Source organism: Scyliorhinus torazame, chromosome 12, assembly GCF_047496885.1.
Source record: "Scyliorhinus torazame isolate Kashiwa2021f chromosome 12, sScyTor2.1, whole genome shotgun sequence".
In the NCBI taxonomy this organism is placed as follows: Eukaryota; Metazoa; Chordata; class Chondrichthyes; order Carcharhiniformes; family Scyliorhinidae; genus Scyliorhinus; species Scyliorhinus torazame.
This window is the reverse complement of record NC_092718.1, coordinates 9,072,374-9,097,493: the sequence shown is the minus strand read 5'-3', so window position 1 is coordinate 9,097,493 and position 25,120 is coordinate 9,072,374. Positions and strand designations below refer to the sequence as shown.

General features: G+C 49.3%; 1 protein-coding gene across 1 annotated transcript in view; it reads right to left on the bottom strand.

Moving 5' to 3' along the window:
- LOC140387379 (ras-specific guanine nucleotide-releasing factor 1-like) overlaps positions 1–25,120 on the bottom strand; it is a 220,314-nt gene that overhangs the window by 56,182 nt on the left and 139,012 nt on the right. Inside the window, exons 8-17 of the mRNA XM_072470386.1 lie at positions 22,964–23,073; positions 20,515–20,633; positions 17,335–17,495; positions 16,213–16,233; positions 14,715–14,778; positions 13,607–13,743; positions 12,220–12,302; positions 9,732–9,980; positions 2,180–2,550; positions 297–422 (exon numbers count right to left, since the gene is read on the bottom strand). Of these exons, the coding sequence (XP_072326487.1) occupies positions 297–422; positions 2,180–2,550; positions 9,732–9,980; positions 12,220–12,302; positions 13,607–13,743; positions 14,715–14,778; positions 16,213–16,233; positions 17,335–17,495; positions 20,515–20,633; positions 22,964–23,073 (1,441 nt within the window). The remainder of the gene's footprint in view (positions 1–296; positions 423–2,179; positions 2,551–9,731; positions 9,981–12,219; positions 12,303–13,606; positions 13,744–14,714; positions 14,779–16,212; positions 16,234–17,334; positions 17,496–20,514; positions 20,634–22,963; positions 23,074–25,120) is intronic.

The window sequence follows — 25,120 nt, the reverse complement described above, 5'->3', positions numbered from 1 at the left end:
TATGTATTCCGGCAGGTGATCAAAACCTTGGTCAAAGATATAAGTTTTAAGAAGCATCTTACAGGAGAGAGAAGTATAGAGGCAGAAGGAGAGGAGCACATTACAGAGCTTTGATCTAGGCAGTTGAAGATTCGACAATAGTGGAGTGATTAAAATCTGGAATGCACGAGAGGCCAGAATCGGAACAATGCAGAGATTTCTGAGGATTACAGAGCTGGCGTAGGTTACAGAGTCGGGGAGGGTTATTGATCTGGAGTTCTAACCCGGTGAGCTGGCATCATCCCCGGGCTCCTTACCTGATGCGTTCTTGCCTTTCAGTTTTTTTGGTGTTGTTGGAGATTTTGTTGGTGATGTTTCTGTTTCAGCCTCATCACTAAAAGCCTGCTCGGTCTCTGAATCCTCCTTCACCGTCTTGCCTGCACCTGATTGTAACAAGAGATTCATCAGATGTTTGGAGGGTTGAATACTCTCTCTGTTCAGCTCTTTGGTCTAGACTTCTGCTCAATTCCATGGAATAAAAAAGTTTTTTTTTCACTGTGTTGCATGCTCGAATAATCAGTTTCTCATTGTGAACATTTTTCAGAGAAAGACTAACTTTATTGTCCATAAGTATGCCTGGCACTAAAGGTTGGCTATAATAGTTTATCATAAATAGATTTTGTGGATTATGAGCTGGGGTCAGTTGTCCTTTTTGAGGCTTTTACTGCCTGTTAGCTCAAAGATTCAAAAAATAATTTGGGGGACCCAATCATTTATTTTCCAATTTAGGGGCAATTTAGTGTGTCCAATCCACCCAAGCTGCACATCTTTGGGTTGTGGGGGTGAGAGCCACGCAGACGCGGGGAGGTTGTGCAAACTCCACACGGACAGTGACCCGGGGCCGGGATTGAACCCGGGTCCTCAGCGCCGTAGGCAGCAGTGCTAACCACTGCGCCACCGTGCCGCCCTCTAATAGCTTAAAGATAAAGGCCAAGAGACTCATGTCTGTGGGAAAATTCCTGCAGTGTTAACAGATTGGCCTGCTGTTTGAATGCTAAACGGAGCCCTTAGCCCTCACATATAGTGGACACAAAACACACACTTAGAGGTGCACTGCCTGCTGCCATATTGGACTTGCCATGAAATTCAGAGATAGGTTAACAGAGGTCAATCAGTATAGCTGAGAAATGAGAAGTAGTGGAAGGCTTAGCCTATTACTCTCTCAGCAAGGGCTTTGAAATTTCAATTGAGATTGCATAGAGTGGAATGTCAGACAATGTATTAATTATTCAGCACAGCACGGTGGTGCAGTGGTTAGCACTGCTGCCTCACGGCACCGAGGTCCCAGGTTCGATCCCGGCTCTGGGTCACTGTCCGTGTGGAGTTTGCACATTCTCCCTGTGTTTGCGTGGGTTTCGCCCCCACAACCCAAGTATGTGCAGGGTAGGTGAATTGAACACGCTAAATTGCCCCTTAATTGGAAAACATGAATTGGGTATGCTAAATTTATTTTTTAAAAAGAAACAAAAGTGTATTAATTATTCATATACTGATATCCCTGAGATAATCTCAGCATCTGACCCTCTCCCCACCCGCTCAGCCACTGGACCAGGCGTTCCCTAGGATGTCACCTCACCTCACTGTTCGGCGACTAGAATATATTTCACAATAAATACACTGAATATGAGGAATTATTTGTCATCAGTGACCTCACCCATTGGATCACCTTTAAGTAGTCTCAAATGTAGAACTGTCCCAAATAATCTGGGATGTTTGGTCATTTAGCTGCAAGTAGTCTACAATTACTAACACCTACAAGACGGATATTAATTAGTCCCTCTCGGCTGTAGATCAGGTGCATGGGAATACCACCACCTTCAGGTTCCCCTCCGAGCCACACACCTCTTGGAACAATATCAGCGTTCCTTCATTGTCACTGGGTCAAAATGCTGGAATCCCTAACTGCAATATGGGTGCACCTGCATTACGTGGACAGCAGCAATTCCAGAAGGCAGCCCATGACCACCTTCTCAAAGGGGATTATGGATGAGGTAATGACTGCTGGCCCAGCTGGCATTCTGAGAACAAATAAGAATAAAATTCAATGCCCGACGCTGTCAAGTAGCACCGCCCTTTTCCTTGAGCCGTACTCATCAACTCATTATTTGTGTTGAGCACCACAAACGTGCCAAAAGCTCACCTCCTTTGCTGGGACCAACATCTTCAGGCTTATCCAGTTTGCTTTCCTGCTCATCAGGGAGTTTGTTGGAGTAAGTGCTCGACACGTACAGTTTGTTGATATCCAGGGTGGTCTTGCTGAAAGGCGATGAAGAAGAGTACATACTTGCATTGCCATTCGCTGAGCTGGTCATCGTGGTTAGATCCAGAGCCTTCCCCCCAGTAATAATGGGAATGTTTAGGGAAAGCTTCCTCCTCCGAATTGGTGATGATGACTTGGAAATCGATAGAGGTGGTGGGGAAGAGAACTTCCGACTGGCTCGAGGAGACTTTGGGGGTTCCCGGTACAGAAGCTTATTATTTTGACTGCTTGCAAGAAACAGTTCGAGTGACCTATATGTGAGAGGAAATCAAATATTAATATGATTGCTGAAATATAATTGGTCCATTTTATTTCACTGAAGGCATGATTACAAAAGTAAGCTGTAATGTGAAATGAAACCTACTTCCTTCGAAGGTTTCATGAGGATTACCCCTTTTGAGACAGGATGTCAATGAACATTCTCCATTTGGTTTTTTTCTCTCTTGGAGACGATTGTTTTTGAGAAGTTGGTTAGAAGGATTTAAATTTTTATTCCATTCTTAAAGTTACAAAGCCAATGCGCAGAGTGGACAGGGCAAGTCCTTAGTCCATCTCACTGCTTGCTCCAAAAAACTATTCAAATTCAAATTGAATCCAGCCCATGGTCTCCACAAGAGAGACATACAGGGCGGGGTTCTCTCACCCAGGGGCCGGGCCGGAGAATCGGTGCGACCAGCGCGAATCGTGCCACGCCGCCCCAACGCCACTCCGCCAATTCTCCGGAGAGGAGAATCGCTGCCATTGGCGCCGGCGCAGCGCCGGTCGGGGGCCGCTCTACGGGGCCCCCACCGGCGATTCTCGGCCTGGGATGGGCCGAGCAGTCGTGCACAAAAACCCGAGTCCTGCCAGCGCCGTTCTAACCTGGCCTTACCGGGAGGGACCTCGGCGTTAATGGATCCGGGGGTGGCCTGGTGGGAGGGGAGGGGGGTCTGACCCCGGGGGGGGGGGGGGGGGGGGGGGGGCCTCCGCTGTGGCTTGGCTCGCAAACCGATCGGCGGGCCGTCCTCTCGGGCTGGGGGCCTCTTTTGCTCCGCGCCGGCCCCTGTAGCCCTACGCCATGTTGCGCCGGGGCTGGTGCGGAGAAGCGAGCCACCGCGCATATGCGCAATCGCGCTGGTCCCACTGCACATGCGCACGTTGGCGCCGTCCCCACTGCACAAGCGCACGCCCGCGGCGCCCATCTGACGCCGGGGATCGGCAGCTGGAGTGGCATGGGCCGCTCCAGTGCCGTATTGGCCCCCTGTAGGGGTCAGAATCGCTGATCCTGAGGCCATGTTGACGTCACTGAGAAACGCGACAGCGTTTACGACGGCGTCAACACTTAGCCTCAGGATTAGAGAATCCCGCCCACAAGATCTAAGCTGTCAAGAAAAGGCATCGCACCTCACCTGGGCCTTACTCTGAGCCAAATAAACAGGAATACTGGGGCAAAAATTGGACACCGTTGCATCTGATTTATAGGCATTAAACAGAAGCAACAAGACCCAATTAATGGGGAACACCATCTTGAAGGACCCGAAAAATGCCTCACTTGAAATTGGTTTGAATCCTACGGCGCTGAGGAGGGTTTGAATGCTGGCTCTGGGTCACTGTGCGTGTGGAGTTTGCACATTCTCCCCGTGTCTGCGTGGGTTCCGCCCCCAGAACCCAAAATGATGTGCAGGCTAAGTGGATTGACCACGCTAAATTGCCCCTTCATTGGAAAAAATAATTGGGTACTCTGAATTTATTTAAAAAAATGAAATTGGGTTGAATCATTTTGCAGATCACCATGAACGAGTGTTAGGCTCGTCCGTAGTGGGTACAAAGGAGATTTTAGAAGAATTTTCCCAGGAATGGAGAATTTTAGTTCCGAAGAAGAAGTAGATAGGCTGGGTTGTTTTCTTTGGAATAGAGGGGGATAAAGGGAAGATGCAATTGAGAATTGAGGTGTATAATTGAGGGGTCTACGTGGAGTGGATAGGAAAGATTCATATTTGTTAGCAGAGGGGTCAATAACTGGGGGGGGGGCAAATATTTAAAATAATTGGTAAAAGTATTAGAGTTGAGGAGAATATTTTTCACCTGGAGGGTGTGAGGAGATGGAGCTCACTGTGTGAAAGGTGGCAGCGAGGAATAGTTCTGACAGGTTCGAGGGAATTTCGAGGTACAGAAGCTTATTATTTTGACTGCTTGCAAGAAGCAATTTGAGTGACCTATATTGAGAGGAAATCAAATATTAATATGGTTGCCGAAGTATAATTGGTCCATTTTATTTCACTGAAGGCATGATTACATAAATCGGTTCCTACTGGTTGAGGCAGAAATTCTCATCGTATTTGAGAACACTTTGATGTGTGTCTGAGATGCCATAATCTGCAAGGCTATGAACCAGAAACTAGAGGGTGGGATTAAGCTCAATGGCTTTTTCAGCTGGCACAGACATGTGAGTTCAAATGGCCTCCTCCCGGGCTCTAACTTCTTCTGTTTTTAAATTTAAGAGCCTAACGCACATTGTGAGCCTCTGTGTGGAACTCTGTATTGCATTAGACAGGCGTGGTCATCCCAGCATTCTCCAACCGTCTCCAACCAAAGAAACTCCCGAAGAGCCAAGGAGCCAGGAGGAGAAGGAATGGGGGCATCCTGGCTCCGTAACTCGCTCAACGGCCACTGCCCGCACCTCTCCAATTCCGTACGGCCTCCTGGCCCATCACCGAGAGTGTGCGCGCGTGAAGGCAATGGCCCAAGGTCTGAATCGGTGGAAGTGCGAACTGTCTGCTCTCACCCACAACATTTAGATGTTAGCCGAGTTACAATATTCGGCAAGTTTGTGCTCATCTTCCAGCTTTAATACCTGGAACTGGGCACAAATGAACTTTCAGCTCACTGTTCCCAGCAATTTAAGGGATTAAGGAAAATACTGCGGATGCTGGAATCTGAAAGAATAGAGGACGCTGAAAAAACTCAGCAGGTCTGGCAGCGTCTGCAGGGAGAGGAACAGAGGTCGGGATTCTCCCAGCCTCTGCACCTCAATCGTGTTCGGCGCGGGGGCAGAGAATGGGGCGTCAGACCTGCGATCGGGTCCGGCGCCTTCCCGCGATTCTCCGGGGACCGGACAGTCGCCGGCAGTTGCGCGCGCGTGGTCGACCATTGAAAGAGGCCCCCGCGGCGATTGTCCGTGACAACTGGCCGTGTTCCCGCTGACGTGGTTCATTTATGGTTCCACCCGTTGGGAACTCAGAGTGGCCGCCGCAGGCTGGTGGGGGGTGGGGGGGGATCCGTAACTGGGGGGCCCTCCAGGGCGGCCAGGCTCGCGATCGGGGGCCACCGATCGGCGCGCGCGCGCGATCTAGGTGGGGCCTATATTGTCGGGGCCGGCCCGCTGTGAGGGTCTGCTATGTTGCGCAGGGCCGCCACCGCGCAGATGCGGCTGGAAGTGCAGGGCCCCTATCGGCAGCCGGAGCTGCGAGGACCACTCCCGGGCCCGGCTCGCCCCCTGCAAAACGGAGAATCGCTCTGGACTTTCTCCAGGAATGCCCAGAGTGATTCGCGCTTGTTTTCTCGCGGGCGTGGGGGGCATAGCCCCATTTTCAGAGAAATCCGCCCAGTGTTAATGTTTTGAGTCCTTTGACCCCGGCAGAACTAAAGAGAGGGAGACTGTGTTAGATATTGAAATGTAGCTGTGACAGACTGCAACAAAATGTGGCAATTTTAAGAACAAAAGGCAGATGCCCTGCTGTGGTGGTGGGGGTGCGGGGCGGGGTGGGGAGGGGGTGGTTGCATTGAGGCAATACGTGTATGGGATATTTTACGGAAGGGGTTCAAGATGAGGGAGAAAGGCTAGAGCCTGAAGCTGATGAACTGGTTGTTGAGTCTGGGAGGCTGCAACCTGCCTGATTGGAAGATGAGGTGCTGTTCCTCCACGTTGGGCTTCACTGGAACATTGCGGCAGGCTGAGGAAGGACACATGGGAGTGAGAGCAGGAAGGTGAGTTCAAATGACAAGTGACAGGATGGTTAGGGTCATACTTGCGGACTGAGCGGAATATAAGTTATTAAATGGATAAATAATCAATTGACCTGAATACACCAGGATTATAACAGGCCATTCCTGTTACAGACCTTGAGCTAAACAAGTGAAATGATTGTAGTCCATATTCTTAATTTCACTCAGTTTTCTCACACTTGGATTAATCGGCGTAAAGCATCCTTTGATTTTAACTCAGAGAAACGCTAAAGAAAAATTAATGAATTGGTAAATGCCCACATTAAAACAGGAATTCAATGATTTTGTTAGCGAAATTGGTCACGAGAAACCTTCATGAAAATATTGATGAGATTACTACACACAGTGATCAGTGAATCCTGCCTCTTTTATCACATAACCTTTAACCGTCCCCATTTATATATCTACTCACACACACAATCTCTCTCACACACACAAACACCACACTCACACACTCTCTCTCACACACTCACACACTCTCTCACACACAGACTCACACACTCTCTCTCACACACTCTCTCTCACACACTCACACACTCTCTCACACACACACCCAATCTCTCTCACACACACAAACACCACACTCACACACTCTCTCTCACACACTCACACACTCTCTCTCACACACTCACACACACCCAATCTCTCTCACACACACAAACACCACACTCACACACTCTCTCTCACACACTCACACACTCTCTCTCACACACTCACACACTCTCTTTCACACAGACTCACTCTCTCACACAGACTCACTCTCTCTCACACACTCACACACTTTCTCACACACTCACACACTCTCACACAGACTCACTCTCTCACACAGACTCACTCTCTCTCACACACTCACACACTCTCTCTCACACACTCACACTCTCTCTCACACACAGACTCACTCTCTCTCACACACACTCTCTCACACACTCACACACTCTCTCACACACAGACTCACTCTCTCACACACCCAATCTCACACACACAAACACCACACTCACACACTCTCTCTCACACACACACACAATCTCTCTCACACACACAAACACCACACTCACACACTCTCTCTCACACACTCACACACTCTCTCACACACAGACTCACACACTCTCTCTCACACACTCTCTTTCACACACTCACACTCTCTCTCACAAACTCACACACTCTCTCACACACAGACTCACACACTCTCTCTCACACACTCTCTCACACACAGACTCACACACTCTCTCTCACACACTCTCTCTCACACACTCACACACTCTCTCTCACACACTCACACACTCTCACACAAAGACTCACTCTCTCTCACACAGACTCACTCTCTCTCACACTCACACACTCTCACACACTCTCTCTCACACAGACTCACTCTCTCTCACACACACACTCTCTCTCACACACTCACACTCTCTCTCACACACAGACTCACTCTCTCTCACACACACTCTCTCACACACTCACACACTCTCTCACACACAGACTCACTCTCTCTCACACCCAATCTCTCTCACACACACAAACACCACACTCACACACTCTCTCTCACACACACACACACAATCTCTCTCACACACACAAACACCACACTCTCTCTCACACACTCTCTCACACACACTCACACACTCTCTCACACACTCACACACTCTCTCACACACTCACACTCTCTCTCACACATTCACACTCTCTCTCACACACTCACACTCTCTCTCACACACTCACACACTCTCTCACACACAGACTCACTCTCTATCACACACAGACTCACTCTCTCACACACAGACTCACTCTCTCTCACACACACTCTCTCTCACACAGACTCACTCTCACACACTCACACACTCTCTCTCACACACAGACTCACTCTCTCTCACACACTCACACACACTCTCTCACACGCTCTCTCACGCGCACTCTCACACATGCTCTCTCCCTCACACACTCTCTCTCTCACACACGCTCTCTCTCACACACTCTCTCACACACACTCTCACACACACTCTCTCACACACACACACACACATTCTCACACACTCACACACGCTTTTTCTCTCACACACGCTCTCTCTCACACACGCTCTCTCACACACGCTCTCTCTCACACATGCTCTCTCTCACACACGCTCTCTCTCACACACGCTCTCTCTCACACATGCTCTCTCTCACACATGCTCTCTCTCACACACACTCTCACACACACTCTCACACATGCTCTCTCTCTCACACACACTCTCTCTCACACGCTCTCTCACACACACTCTCACACACGCTCTCTCTCTCACACACATACTCTCACACACTCTCACACACACACACTCTCACACACACACACTCACACACACACACTCTCTCACACACTCACACACACATTCTCACACACTCATACACACTTTTTCTCTCACACACGCTCTCTCTCACACACGCTCTCTCTCACACACGCTCTCTCTCACACACGCTCTCTCTCACACACACTCTCTTTCTCACACACGCTCTCTCACACGCTCTCTCACACACACTCTCTCACACACACTCTCACACATGCGCTCTCTCTCACATGCTCTCTCTCTCACACGCTCTCTCTCTCACACACACTCTCTCTCACATGCTCTCTCACACACTCTCTCTCACACACGCTCTCTCTCACACACGCTCTCTCTCACACATGCTCACTCTCACACACGCTCTCTCTCACACACGCTCTCTCTCACACACACTCTCTCTCTCACACACGCTCTCTCTCACACACACTCTCTCACACACACTCTCTCACACGCTCTCTCACACATGCGCTCTCTCTCACACGCTCTCTCTCTCACACGCTCTCTCTCTCACACACACTCTCTCTCACACGCTCTCTCACACACTCTCTCTCACACACTCTCTCTCACACACGCTCTCTCTCACACGCGCTCTCTCTCACACACGCTCTCTCTCACACACGCTCTCTCTCACACACGCTCTCTCACACACTCTCTCTCTCACACACACTCTCTCACACGCTCTCTCACTCACACTCTCACACATGCGCTCTCTCTCTCACACACTCTCTCTCTCACACGCTCTCTCTCTCACCCGCTCTCTCACACACGCTCTCTCTCTCACACACACTCTCTCTCACACACGCTCTCACACGCTCTCTCACACACACTCTCACACATGCGCTCTCTCTCACACGCTCTCTCTCACACACACTCTCTCTCACACATGCTCTCTCTCACACACACTCTCTCGCACACACTCTCACGCATGCGCTCTCTCTCACACGCTCTCTCTCTTACACACGCTCTCTCTTACACACGCTCTCTCTTACACACTCTCACACATGCGCTCTATCTCTCACACACATTCTCTCACACACTCTCTCTCTCTCTCCCGCATTCTCTTTCACACACACAGACACTGAAACGTATAACACATGAACAGGGGAATGTTTCACAAATGGAAAGTATACCTTGCAGGTATTGCACTTATTGGTTTCTTGTAGATGGTGATGAGCTTGTCCAGCACAACGTCAGCTGTCGTGAAAACGCGATATGAATGCAAGAACGTGTTGAGGAAATCTATACTCAAGAAGCGCAGATCAGTTAGGCGTTCCAACAAACGTTCCACACTTGCATAGCGAATCTGGAGAACTTTGCAGGAATTGAGGGTTTTACTGAACCGTATATCAACATCATCACAGTACAGGCTTGTGTCTGATCTGCCAATCACAGTACAAACAGAATCAGCAATGCGTTTGGGGAAATATGTTAAGATTACAAAGATTTTGATTATTGTAATATACACCCTTGAGTGGGACCAGATGACATTTAATAGATTTTTGTTGGGGGTCAGAAGCAAGACAGAGAATCGAGTTTAGGTACAGCACAGCTGTGGGATGCGATTTCGTGGAAATGAAACAGAGCCCCGTGCCGAGCGCGTTTAGCCGCGAGTTCCCTGGTGCTGGCTGCGTGGAGAATGACCCCGCTATTAAACGCTCTGCCAAAGCCCACGTAGCCCCGTAGCACTAATCAGCTGCTTTTAAAAATGACTCCCCAATCTCTAGATCCCAGGCCGCAGCTTCCGGAATCCCCCCCTCCGCCCCACCCCCCCCTGCCTCAAGGCCCCAACTCACCATAAGGGGGTCATTGAGCCCACCGCACCCCGCCTCATAATGGCATGGCACCCCCGGGCCAAATCCCCATGGGCATGATGCCACCTGGGCACTGCCATCCTACAGTTCCATGGTGCACGGCTGGCATAAGGGGTGCCATTGTACCACCCTTCCCAGAGCCAGACCGCCCAGGGCCCCCCGATCACTTGGGAGACCCCCTCCAAATGCCGACACGCCTGGTCCATGTTCGTGGGAACCAGCTCGGGGTCTCCGAGGGGAGGCTGTTAGGTCCCGGGCACTGGGTAGATCTGGCATAGACATGTTCGCGAGTCTAGTTGCTCACTTGAATATGCAAATCTGGGTCCCGACTGTAATAGGCGGGATCCAGGTGGCGATGCCGTGCCAGGTCCCGTTAGATCTCATGAGATGTGATGAGGCTGGTAAATCTCACGGGAGGCCTCCTGTGAAATTTACTGATCTCGTCGTGTCCCGCGTTGGGCGCGGCGAGGCTGATGGATTGTGCCCTATGACCTCCTTGAATGACAGCACAGGCTCGAGGGGCTGAATGGTCTCTGGTTCCTATATTTCTGTTTTACATTAATATTGAAGGTGTGAGCAGGAGATGGCTAAAGCATACCCCTTTATATTCTAGGTCTTAGTTCCAACTGAAGCCTCGATTGGTTATTCGCCATTGATGATAACTCATGCAGGGATATAGGAGGTAAGGAAAGTCCTTTCATTTGGTTTCTGCAATGATAATGTACCCTTCCCTGCATTCGCCAAATAGCCAGAATTTCCTCTGAAGATCTCAACCCCCAAGTCTTTATAACCAAGGTTGTGCCGGTGCCTTTCTCACAGCCCAGTTTGCAGTTTGATCACTATGATAGCTCACAGAGGATTGGTGGGAGGAAATGAAAGGATACACTGATGCAGCAGGAGGTGAGACCTGGAATGCACTGTCTCAGAGAGTGGTGCAAAAGCAAATTCAATTGTAACTTTCAAAAAGGATTCAGATAAATACTTGAAAGGAAAAAAATGACAGGGCCACGGGGAAAGTGCAGAGAGGAGTGAGACTAATTGAAAGCTCTTTCAAGGCAATAGCACAGACACAATGTGTTGCCTTTTTCAGCACTGTATCATTCCCAGGATGGCTGGTTTCTGTTGGATCGCTGTAAGTAGAAACAGTCTTGCATAATACCTTCTGTGGTACCTGGGAAAGCTCAATGCTAAGGGCAGGGAGGAAAACTATCCAGAATTTCACAGGAAAAGGTACTTCCCATTGTTTATCAAGGGTAGATATTGGCCAATAGTCCACATGGCATGCCAGAGAGTGTTTGTGGGTCTATGAGGAGTTTATTGGGGGTGATTCTCCAAGCCCTGTGATGGGGTCTGGCCCGCGATCGGGGCCCACCGATTGGTGGGCCGGCCTCTCTGCCCCCGGGCCTACTTTCTGGCACGGCTGGCCCCTGAACACTGACTCCATCTTGAGTCGGGGCCGGCGCGCTAAAGAAGTCCCCCGCGCATGCGCAGGATTGAGCTGGCCTAACTGCGCATGCGCGGGTTGGCGCGGCGCCCATTTGGCACCAGGAAAGGAGGCTGGAGCGGCGTGAACCGCTCCAGGGCCGTGTTGTCCCCCTGTAGGGGCCAGAATCGTACGTAACCGGGCCCGGTTGGCGCCGTCGGGAAACGCGACGGCGTTCACGACGGCGCGAACTCTTGGGCCCAATATTGGAGTATCGCCCCCAGAATGTTTAACCCATTAGGAGAAGGAATTCTGTACTCGATCCCAGTATTTTAACAAGGTAAGTGACACAGCCGGGAAAATGTTAGCGCAAAACCTACTTACTTAATCATCTGAGGAACTGTGACTTTTGAATTTTCTTCAAATGCATTCATCATCAGGCCATTGCACCGAATGTTATCGATGCACTAGAAAGAGTAAAATAATTCAATAAGATGTGGAGAATTCTAGACTGGTTTAAGAATTAAAATTACTGTTGGCTAATGGTATCATCTGTACAAAGTGGAACAGGTTTGAGGGGCAGAATAGACTACTGCTGTTCCTCTGTGCCAAACCCTACGCATGCAAACCAAATTCTTCTCTGTCTTATTTTTGTGACGGTGTTGATCCACTACATGGATTCAAATCTCCAACACTAAATATCTTCACCCTGGTTTCTCAATCAAAAATAATGGGCAGCACGGTAACACAGTGGTTAGCACAGTTGCTTCACAGCTCCAGGGTCCCAGGGATTCCCGGCTCGGGTCACTGTCTGTGCGGAGTCTGCACGTTCTCCCCGTGTGTGCGTGGGTTTCCTCCGGGTGCTCCGGTTTCCTCCCACAGTTCAAAGGTGTGTAGGTTAGGTGGATTGGCCATGATAAATTTCCCTTAGTGTCCAAAAAGATTAGGTGGGGTTACTGGGCACGGGGATAGGGTGGAGGTGTGGATTTAAGGAGGGTGCTCTTTCCCAGGGCCGGTGCAGACTCGATGGGCCAAATGGCCTCCTTCTGCACTGCAGATTCTCTGATTCTATGAAAATATTCTCATTTCCCACTTGCTGCTTCTGTGAAGTACCCTGGAGTGCGGCATTGCCGGAGGTACCCTGCGCCATTCTCCGCTGGCGGGATCCTCTGCCCCGCTAGCAGCGCGCCCACGCCCACACATTTCCACACACGCGGGGTGGCCCACCATGGGAAATCCCATTGGCCGGCTGTGCAAACGGAGAACCTGCTGCCGGCGGGGGTGCGCCCCACCGCAAAACGGGGATGGCGGGACGGAGAATCTCGCCCACTATCTTTCAGCACGATTTTAAATCAAGTTCAGCAGATGTACAAGACCCCATAGCAAATGTAAAGGAGATTAGGGAGTCATTGTTCAGCATGGTCTAGCTCAATCAATATCAGTTAACCGGTTGCTCATTTCACTAACTCTTTCTGGGAGAAGTTGTTTGAAAATTGGCAGACATGATTTATTCTTCATTCTCGGGATGTGGGCAACGTTGACAAGTCCGGCCCTCGTTGGCAATCCCTACTTGTCCTGACTCTGTTAATGAAGGGTTCCTGGGGTGTCGGTCACACACTAAAGAAGGAGTAAGACTGGGCGTTGGATAAATACTTGAATGGAACAGAGCAGGAGGAGGGGGGCAATTTGGGCAGTTTTGTCACTGAGCTGGCACTGCGCGCAGAATGGCCCCCTGACGACGCGCTCTGTGATTTTACGGAGGTTGACTCGCCTGGCTGATGTCACTTGTCCACGCCGCCTTCTCCTGACGGCATGAGGCCACCAGGGTCACAGTGAAAGACGGGGAGTCTTTTGGTTCGACAACGATTTTGAAGTCAAGGTGCTCCATGTCCTGTCCCAATCCCCGAGCTGTCAGATTTAAACAAGAGAGAATCTATGCAACAAGGAATCGGTCTTTCATTTGCTTCACTTTCTATTTTTGTAAACAGTATCCACCCCAGAGTTAGTGCTGACTGGCAGACAAGTACACGCCCTCAAATACACTCACACCAACACTGCTTTGGTCATGTCAGTGTATCCATAGTCTGCCAATATTGTAATAAATGTTGTCAACAATGCTACAATGACCAGATCATCTTTTTTTATGATGTTCATTGAAGGACAGATATTGGTCAGACATCGGGGAGAACTCCCTTGCTTTTCTTCAATATAGTGCCATGGATCCTTTACACCTTTATCATGATATCCGTATTAACATATCATGGTGCAATCACACACACACTGATGGACAGGTAGTTGGACCAATCAACACACACACAACATCACAGCCAATCACCAGTGGGAGCACACGCACTATAAAACAGGGAACACCACAGTTCCCGCTCATTCCAGCAGGAGATAGCTCAGAGCACAGAGCTCACAGCGTGCCACTCAGACATACACCATGTGCTGAGTGCCTCACTAAGATAGTGCTAGGGCTGGGTCCACAGGTTAACTGGTGAAGTACGAACCACAGCCAGAAGTTAACAGTTATTATTGTACAGAATAATAAAACAGAGTTGTACCATCTACAACCGTGTTGGTTCGTTTGTGTATCGGAACACCCAACACAACCTTTACGTGAGACCTTGGATTACTATCTCACCGGAGAGGGATCACCTCTGACAGCGCAATGCTCCCTCGGTAATGCACTGTAGTCACCTTCGGTTTTGTGCTCAAACCTTGGAGTGGAACTTAAACCCAGAACTTGTGATCCAGAGGCGGGAATCACGTGCACGCTCGCTTGCACACTCACATGCGCACTCATATGTACATTCAAACACACACACACACCTGGCCACTCACACTATTTTGTAAATATCTCAACAGTTTTGACATACATTCATCTTCTGAGGCTTCGGTGTCTTCCATCAAGGTGCAGTCAATGAGTGAAAGGACTCCATTCTGCAAGACAGGAACAAACACATGACAACGGAACCAAAGTCCGATTGAAACAATTATCGTGCTCCTTCTCTCGCCTGAATTAACCTGTCAAACATTTGCACAACATTGGTGAAATGTGTAGCTGGATGGGAGATGAAATTTAACTTAGAGAGCTGTGGAGTGAGGCATTTCAGGGGTAAGAATGAGGAGAGACAGCATAAACGTAATAGTGAAACTTTAAAAGTGGTGCAGAAACAGAGAGCGAGCTGAGGGCTCCTGTCCGTGAATCACTGATGGGACAAGTTCACCTCCCTTGGTGGGTAAATACTTTATGGAGCTATGCCGCAGAAGCCAGGGAAGGAGCTATATTGACTGCCACAGACCCCAACTATCCCATTCTTTGAAGGATCAAGTACAGGAAGGTACAGATTTAAAGTGATTTCCACACTGCGAGTGGTTTGGGTCTGGAAGTGTGGTGGAGGCAGGTTCAATTGAGGCATTCAAGAGGGCATTCGATGGTTACTTGAACAGGACCAATGGGCAGGGGCGCGGGGGAAAGGCAGGGAATGGCACTAGGCCAAGATGCTCGTTCGGAGAGCTAGTGCAGACACGATGGGCCGAATGGCCTCTTACTGCACCGTAACAATTCTGTGATGGGTTTTTGGGTTAGCTGATGCTAATTATCAGAACATTAAAGATGCTCTAGTTGGCCGGAGTTCCACTTGGTTAAGGAGGAGAAACGATGCCAGCCATCATTCCTCACTGGGAAACCGTGACGCCTGCTGAAGAGTAAGTGCTCACCGGAGCTCGGAGAATACAAGATTCGGCCGGGCTGTGATGCATTCCATGGAGGAATAGAATAGCAGCACTCCAGGCAGAACTCTCCAAAGCTGTTTCACGCACCATAGTCTTCAGATTTCCACTAAGGTACCCGCCACTTGCGAGGTCCATGGCTAGTGTTGTGAAACAATCTTCCCTCGCTGAGGTGAAGATACAGGCGGGAAGTCCAAGACTGAAGTTGAGTGAGAATGTCGCCAGGGGAACAGCTGGGGCCTGTGGCAATGTTCTACGTGGGTGCAGTGCTGCAATTAACTGCTGACCTTGCTGCACGGTGCAATAAACAATTAGGTCCCACACCGAGAATACATTCGAGGGAACATTGGGTTGTGGGGCAGAATCCCACTGAGAGGCAGCACTTTTGGGAAAGGGGAAGGAAAGGAAATGGGGGAAGGTGGGGATCACGGGGGGGGGGGTTGTTGTGAGAGCAAGATGCAATCCTTTGAAGGATAACCTCACACAAAACATCTACACATTGTGAACAATAATACAGGGCAAGGACCTCAGACACTGCCTCTCATTTCCCCTGAAACCTGTCAAGCAGCACCCCCAGTGATCAGAGGCACTTCACCCTGGGAGTGAGTGTTGGATGCTCCGAGCAGCTTCTGATATACTCACACGTTTACTGTCAAACAGCATCTGAAAAATAAAACAAAACCACTGTGAATATCAGAAGGTCAATGGGGGAAAGACAGACAGATCTCAGATTGGGTCGAGTGAATGTTCTGGTCAAAGGAACTTCAGAAATTGTGGGATTCGGTTACCAGAGGATTCAGCTTTAAGACAATTGGTAAAAGAAGCAGAGGGAGAGACGAGGAGAATTTGTTTAATGCAACGAGTTGTTGTGATCTGGAATGTGTTGCTTGAAAGAGCGGTGAAAACAAATTATAGAACATAGAACATACAGTGCAGAAGGAGGCCATTCGGCCCATCGAGTCTGCACCGGCCCTTAGAAAGAGCTCCCTACTGAAGCCCACGTATCAACCCTATCCCCGTAACCCCCACTTAATAGTTTTTGGACATTAAGGGCAATTTAGCATGGCCAATCCACCTAACCTGCACATCTTTGGACTGTGGGAGGAAACCTAAGCACCCGGAGGAAACCCACGCAGACACGGGGAGAACATGCAGACTCCTCACAGACAGTGACCCAGCGGGGAATCGAACCTGGGATCCTGGCGCTGTAAAGCCACAGTGCTATCCACTTGTGCTACCGTGCTGCCCCACTTCTACCACCGTGCTAGTAATTTTCAAAAGGGAATTGGATAAACACTTGAAAAGAATAATTTGCAGAGCTATAGGGAAAGAGCAGGGAAGTGGGACTAATCGATAGCTCTCTCACAGAGTCAGCACTGACATAATGGGCCGTCCTGTGCCATGGTGTTCAATATTCTCTGAATGTGATGTTGGGGGAAATGGAAGGTTTCAATTAAGATGGGCAGAATGGCCTCTTTCATCCTTTCTTGAATTTGTCTCTCTCTTATTCCAATGCTGATCATTTTCTTCAAATTAAGGGGATATTTAACATGTCCAATGCACCTACCCTGCACATCTTTTTGGGGTGAGACCCACGCAGACACGGGGAGAATGTGCAAACTCCACACAGGACAGTGACCCGGGGCCGGGATCGAACCCGGGTCCTCGGCGCCGTGAGGCTACAGGGCCACCCTCAATGCTGATCATTTTTATTAAATATCTGAAATACAACCAATCAGTTGGACGACACAATGGGACACCTACTTTTGTTAAATGGAGTTTTCCACCTGATCCTCTGGTGCATATTATCAAATGTTTGGAGAACAGGAAGCACTGCTTTTCTCCCTCCTTTTTCAAGGATAATGATCCCAACCGACCTCGTGTAATTTTCCCTTTTTCAGTCATTGGAACTTGGATAAGTGAGCCTGGTCAAAGGAAAGATCAGATTGTTACCAGGAGGAGCAGGTCACTGTCAAAGAGAATTACCATGTGAGCTAACATCTCTCTAGCTCCCTTCACAAGCTTCTAATTCTACCACAGAAGGAGTTCAGTCAAAAAGCATTTTGCACCAGGTGGACCACAAATACCGGAGGGATCAGCCGCTGGATCTCCACACACTGTGACCAGAGCAGGTATCCACTGGTAAGTTAGTCAGACATCTCAGATGTGCAGTCTTGTTGTGACATTGGTGACGGGATTCTCCGAGCCCGCGCTGGTTCAGAGAATCGCGGGGGGGGGGGGGGGGGGGGGGGGGCGTGAATCCTGCCACGCCACTCCGATGCCGGGGCGACAATTCTCCGGCGACTGGAGAATCGGCGCCAATCGCGTCGCCGTTGAAAGCGGCCCCCGTGGGCTATTCTGCGTGCTCGACGGGCCGAGTGACAGCCGAGTCCCGCCGGCGTCATCCTACCCGGCGGGACCTCAGCGTTCTGGCTGCGGGGGACGTCCTGGTGGGGGGGGCGGGGGGGGGGGGCGGGGGGTGCCGACACCGGGGGGGTGGGGGGGGCCTCCTCGGTGGCTAGGCCCGCGATCGGCAGGCGCGCTAATTCCGGCGGACCTATGTTCCTCCGCGCCGGCCTGCGGGCAACATGGCGGAGCTCCTGGAGGGCTCTGCCTTGTTGCCCGCGGGCTGGCGCGGAGAAGACCTTGGCGCGCATGCGCGGACCCACGCCGGCCGTGTAGCGTCGTCTTTTGGTGCCGGAGCAGCGCACAGCATTCTGACGTTGTTCTAGCCCCTGAGAAAGGTAAGAATGACTGGGCCTGGAGGCCCCTTGACGCCGGCGTCTCTGACGCCGGTTTTGATGCCGAGGTCAACACTTGGCTGGGGTTTCGGAGAATCCCGGCCTGGATCTCCAATATGTGAATTAAACTCTTCATAAAAATAATACAAATATGGGTCTTTCGCCTCAACATCTCCCTATTTCTTCATAAATCAAATTGCTCTCAGTACTCAGTGACAGCAAGACCCTACAAATAGACAAGCATTGAATACCTATTTATCCAGCGTTTGGCAATATTACCGGGGGAAGGAATTAATTTAAAACACCAGAATATCTTTTTTTCCCAAATAATCTTGTTGTTTCTTTAATGTGCAGGAAGGATGTTCCCGATGGGTGGGGGGTGTCCAGAACCAGGGGTCACAGTCTGAGGATGCGGGGTGGACCATTTAGGACAGAGATGGGGAGAAGTTTCTTCACCCAGAGAGCGGCGAGCCGGTGGAATTCGCTACCACAGGAAATAGTTGAGGCCAAAACATTGTATGGTTTCAAGAAGGGGTTAGATATAGCACTTGGGGTGAAGGGGATCAATGGAGATGGGGGGGAATGCGGGATTAGGCGATTGGGTTGGATGATCAGAATGAATGGTGGAGCGGGCTTGAAGGGCTGAATGACGTCCTCCGGCTCCTTTTATTTTCCATCTTTCTATCCATCAAACTAAGTCGATGGGACTTTTGTTCAACATTTCTCTTGAAGAATGTCACCTCTCATGATATACGACTCCTTCATCGAGTGGGAAGCAAAGTTGTGTGGAGGGAGTAATGCACTGCCAGTTCTTTCAGGGTGGATGTGAAGGCATTAGAGAGAATGCAGGAAGGAGTCACAAGGATAATTCCAGGGAAGAGGAACCTCAGTCATGTGGGTACATTGGAGAAGCTGGGACTGTTGGCCATAGACGAGAGAAGTTTAATAGGTTTGTTAGAGGTGTTCAAAATCACGATACGAAGTCTTACAACGCCAGGTTAAAGTCCAACAGGTTTGTTTCGAATCACTTGCTTTCGGAGCACAGCTCCTTCCTCAGGTGAATGAAGAGGTCTGTTCCAGAAACACATATATAGACAAATTCAAAGATGCCAAACAATGCTTGGAATGCGACCATTAGCAGGTGATTAAATCTTTACAGATCCAGAGATGGGGTTTTCGGGTTCTTGTCTGCTTTCTTGCATCTTTGTAGAAACTTAATGTCAGTGTCTATATGCGCGATCTTCCTGGAGTTCCTCTCCAGTAAAGATTTAATCACCTGCTAATGCTCGCATTCCAAGCATTGTTTGGCATCTTTGAATTTGTCTATATATGTGTTTCTGGAACCTACCTCTTCATTCACCTGAGGAAGGAGCAGCGCTCCGAAAGCTAGTGACATCGAAACAAACCTGTTGGACTTTAACCTGGTGTTGTAAGACTTCATACTGTGCTCACCCCAGTCCAATGCCGGCATCTCCACATCAAAATCACGATGGGTCTGGGCGGACAAAGGGGAGAGAGAAGCTGTTCCTGATGGGGAACCATCAGGGCTGGTTTAGCTCAGTGAGCTAGACGGCTGATTTGTAATGCAGAACAAGGCCAGCAGCGCGGGTTCAATCTCCGTACCAGCTTACCTGAACAGGCGCCGGAATGTGGCGACTAGGGGCTTTTCACAGTAACTTCATTGCAGTGTTAATGTAAGCCTACTTGTGACAATAAAGATTATTATTGTTATTACCAGAGAAGATTGCTTTAAGGTGATTGGCAAAAGAAACAAGGGCAACATGAAGGAATAGCTTTTAAATCAAGGAGTGGTTAAGATCTGGGATGCGCTGCCTGGGTGTGTGGTAGAAGCAGATTCAGTCGCTACTTTCAAAATAATTAGATCATGTCTAAAGAGAAAAGAAATTGCAGGGCTGTGGGCTAAGGTCAGGGGTGGGACTGGGCGAGCTGTTCTCGCAGAGTTCCAATTTCCTGATAACCAGAATGCAAACTGATTGCTGTTGGGTTAGTTGTTTCAACATTCAGTCCATCTGGGTACGTTCAACAAATGGTATTGTGCCAATGGACTTCAGAACTCACTGTACACTGGCACAAGACCAGTCTCTGGGGGTGTGGACTAAATTATCAGCCTGTCACTGAATCAAACTGAGATGTACCCTCTGAGACCTCAGAATAAATTCTGCCGATTGGAATCTCTCAGTACCTTGTCGCACAAACGTCTGGCTGGTGTCCAGAAGGATCTCACATCCTTCCACAATCAGCCGTTCGATGGCAAGGTTCTTCCGAATGTTTTCTGTTTCACTCACTTCGTCGTGCATTATTCTGAGGAGAATGGAAATCGGGTGAATCATTCACTGACAAGTCTGCACACATAACATAACCTCACAACGGGATGGAGCTAGAACTCCAACAATTCACTCTCAATGTCCAAAAGATCAAACCCAATTTGTCTCTCTCAAATGGGTCTCTTGTTGACCAAGCTGCTCTACGCAGTCTAACGGTCTCAGTTTTCATAGAATTCCTACCGGGCAGAAGGAGGCTATTCGGCCATCGATTCTGCACCGACCCTTCGATAGGCCACCTGACCTAGGCCCAATTTCCCACCCTATCCCTGTTACCCCATCTAACCTTACGACACTAAAGGGCAATTTAGCACGGCCAACCCACCTAACCTGCACATCTTTGGACTGTGGGAGGAAACCGGCGCACCCGGAGGAAACCCACGCAGACACGGGGAGAACGGGCAGGCTCCGCACAGACAGTGACCCAAGCCGGGAATCGAACCCGGGACCCTGGAGCTGTGAGGCAGCAGTGCTAACCACGGTGCCGCCATGCCACCCCCTGAATTGCACTAAATTAGTTAATCTCACAAAGTGCCAGGATAGGCTGTTACAAATGGACACAGCTTTGCAAGATGGGAAAGGGGCAATTGCTTGGGGTTCCTCAATCTGAACATTATCCCGAACCGCTGCTTGAAATTTCAGTGTGAGAAAAGAGGATTTCTTTGCTCTTATAATTGGGCTCAGTTACCCGGCCTTTTCGGTAGAATAGTATGTCCACGCTCAATGTCACATGATAACGACATCTGGCCTGGAGGCATGGTGAAGGGTCAAATGATTCAAAGTAGAGTGGAGGATTGGGGAAAGAAACGTTGGGAAGAGGAGATGTTGGGTGGGAAGTAGATGGGGGGCGGGGGGGGGGGGGGGCGGGGGGCGGTGTCACAGGGAGGGAAGGGGAGAGGTGATTTGAGAGGGGAAGGAATCTGGCGTGAGGTGTGGGGAGGGGAGGGAAGAGATGTGGGAGAAAGTTGGAAGAGGAAAAACTGCAACGGAAGAAATTACAAACATAAAAAGAATCAATTTTCATTTGAAGAGACAGATCAGTGGAAGAAGTGGGGCAATGCTGAACTGCTTTTTATTTTCAGAGAAAAGTTTTTATCCCTATTATTTTTTTCAGATGTTTAAGAGAAATCCTGCTATCTAAATCAACCGCAGGTTGCCGAGGCGACTGATAGACCGTGAGGTAATTTTATTTTCATTGCTGGCTCACTGCTGTGATGGAGCAGAGCTCGCCTGGTTATAGAATCTGCCCAATTCTCATTCCACCAGCCACATTAATCCTGAGATGGGATGGTGAAGATTATCCCTCACCCATCCCCAAGGCTCCTTTGGGCAGCCATTTCAGAACATGATAGAAATATTGCAGTCAAAGAGATCTTTATAACTCTTGCTACAATCTTACAAGGACAGAAAACTATTTTTTTGTTTGTTTGGGGTCTAGACGGGTGTTTGGGGGATTGTCTGTTATCCCACGGAATGCTGTAGTTTCACAACTCTTTATTTTGCAGCAAATATTTAGATATTTGGACCTCTACACGAGGTTGGAGCTCCTCCTCCTTAAAGTTTTCTCTCTCACTCCCTCTTTCTCTCACTCTTTCTCTCTCATCTTAGTCATGTGATCTGACATTATTATTACATCAGCATCATGTATGTTTCTCTGAGGTGCCTTGACCAATCTTCTTCTGAGATCAGTTTGAAGTCAAGGATATTCTGTGTTTTATTAAAGCAACAGAAAAGGCCGCTGCCGCAGTTTACACATATAAATCCCAATCCGGGGACCTACAGAATACCAGCTCAGGTTGAAGCAATGGGTTTTAAGCCTTTGTTGCTTATTCCCCGTTGGCGAGCTCCCACACACTTAATCGGAGAATTCACATTCCACCAAGTCCACAGGGAGATCTACTGACGATCTCCTGTGTCCTTCATGGCTGCCATAACACTCGCCAAGGATATTAAGGTGTTGTGGTTTCTCCTTATGATACTCAGGTCCGTCTCAATCCTGCACAGTCTTGGTTGTAGAGTTTTTTCAATGATTGATCCTCCCTTCTGTTGGTGTCAGACCCGTACTGTAGGGAAGTTAAACGCTGAGTGAGAACCATATCACCCTATGAGCTGATGCAAAACCAATTTGCCTCTTTACACCGAGGAAAGTCCCTCACCCATTCTTGGACGGAATCTAGGGTGAGCTTGTAAAGGTGCAGCAACAAGGGGGTAACTCACTGGTCGCCATGCCGACAAATATGTCTGCAACATGCGCCTCGAGCTCCGGCCAAAGGTGAGAGTTGCTCCATGCTGATCTACGGCGCTACTAACCGTGAGAGTTCCTCCAGCTTCGACTTTGCATATTCCAGGCTCTTCCTCTCCACATGTTCATGAGGCGTGTGGGCCAGTAGTTCATGTAGGGTTAGGATGTATCTGGGGATCTAACAGGGAAAAGGAGAGAAACCTGATCATGAATCGGTTTAGTAGAGCACAATTAATATTCCACTAGACAAACCACATTTTGGAGGTGACCCTGTATGGCTTGGGTTGAGGTTTTCCTTGTTTACAAGGTTGATCTTAACTGCCTCAGGAGTTTACCATATCTTCCATTCTCCCTGTAAAATGCCTGACTCATGGATCTACGTGGGAATTGCTTGGGAAGCTTTAACTTCGGATTGGCAATTCCACAGTTCCCTGGGACCCTGCGCAAACGTCCTTGGCGCTGAGGTATAGACTCTGACCGTTCTGCGGTACTTTCCAGAATAATTACCCAGGAAATGTTACACAGATGAAAACCTAGTCTAACACTTCAGTAACTGCACAATGGAGGCCTCAATTACTCCCCCCCTGACCCCCCAACTATCCCTCAAAAACTACCCTCCCTACCCAACTACCCTCCTGACCAGACCTGACTACAACCCCCTGACCTGACCCAACTATTCTCACAGTCTGATCTGACTGCCTCCCCCAACTTGACCTAACTATCCACTAAACCCAACCAGACTACCCTCCCTACCCGGCTACCCTTCTGACCAGACCAGACTACATCAGGCATGTATATTTAAATGAGCCATTGGGCCGTGCTTGCGAGACCTCGCCAGACTGCCGTTTCGTACTGGTCCATGCAAACGTACTGGGCAGGGTGGTACCCTGGCACTCCCTCTGGTACATTGGCACTGCCGCCCTGGCACCTTGGCACTGCCACCTGGGCACCCTGGCTGTGCCACCAAGGTGGGTCGAAAGATCGGGGCTGCCTTTAAAACTGGAGCTCGATTCGCGAGTCGCCTTCCTGCAGCAGAGCTTCCCAGGGCAGGAAATTACTTAAAGTGCGGCCTCGACGGGGAATTCCTCACCGAGGCAGAAAACAACGGCAAGTTCAGCGGGTCTTGCAGCGCCGGGAAACAACCCGCTAAATTGCCGTTCAGCGGACTTTAACTCAAGACCGCTGAATCGGTCCAATGTTCTGAGTCCGCATGGCTCCTCATCAGAACTAGAAGGGGAGAAATGTGTAAGATATTAAACTGTAGCTGGGAGAGACTGAAACAAGATGTAAGGACCTTAAGAACAAAAGACCCTCATAATCCAAGCTGATTACCCTCCCGACCACTAAGCTACCCCTGACACTTGAATACTCCTCCTGACCCGACCCACTGACTAGCCAACACTTACCCACCTACCAGTTCACTAGCTCACCCATTCATCCACTCACCCGTTCGCTCATCTATTCACTAACGTTCACAGACTGGACCTATAAACTTACCCTACGGCAGCCAGTACTTTTAAGAGGTATTAAAGTGGTCTGCTTCCCGCCGTCCTTCACGCTCTCTTGAGGGATGCTGTGCAGAGCATTTGTGTAAAAGCCGGGACTGGGAGAACCTGGAGGAAATGTGCAGCAGCATCGATTCGGGGAGTTACCGAGCGCAGTGGCAAATCCGACCACCATTGCCACAGCTCGGAAAATCTGGGATTATCTAATTGGTTAGCCTTTCTTTCGGAGATATTTATCGTAAACTAGTACTAGTCACGACATAGATATTGAAAGAACAGGACTCTTCAATTGGCACAGCTTGTTGTAGAGTACCCAATAATGTCATTTCACCAACGTGACCAAGTCAGATTTAATTGTATGGGAATCTTCATCCAATATTTGGTCAGACGTGAAAGTCTGACTCCTATCATACTTGGACTGTTCTAAATGCAAATTATCCGTCATTTAACTCATCTGTCATTTTGATAAAATAGCAAAAACTTTAAACCAATGAAATCTTAAAACCATTTCCAAACAGTCAGAATACCAGTCATTTATTTTAGTTCTTTTCTGATTTTGATAACCTTGTCTCTTTCCGAGGAGCCATGATGTGATTCCCAAGCTCATGGGAATCTAGAATCAAACCACCCCCAGCATCAGGATTGAGTCAAGATTTGACCAAGGTGCAACTGTCGAGGAGTTCGAAGATCAGGACCGTGTTTCACCGTCCCGCCAGACCC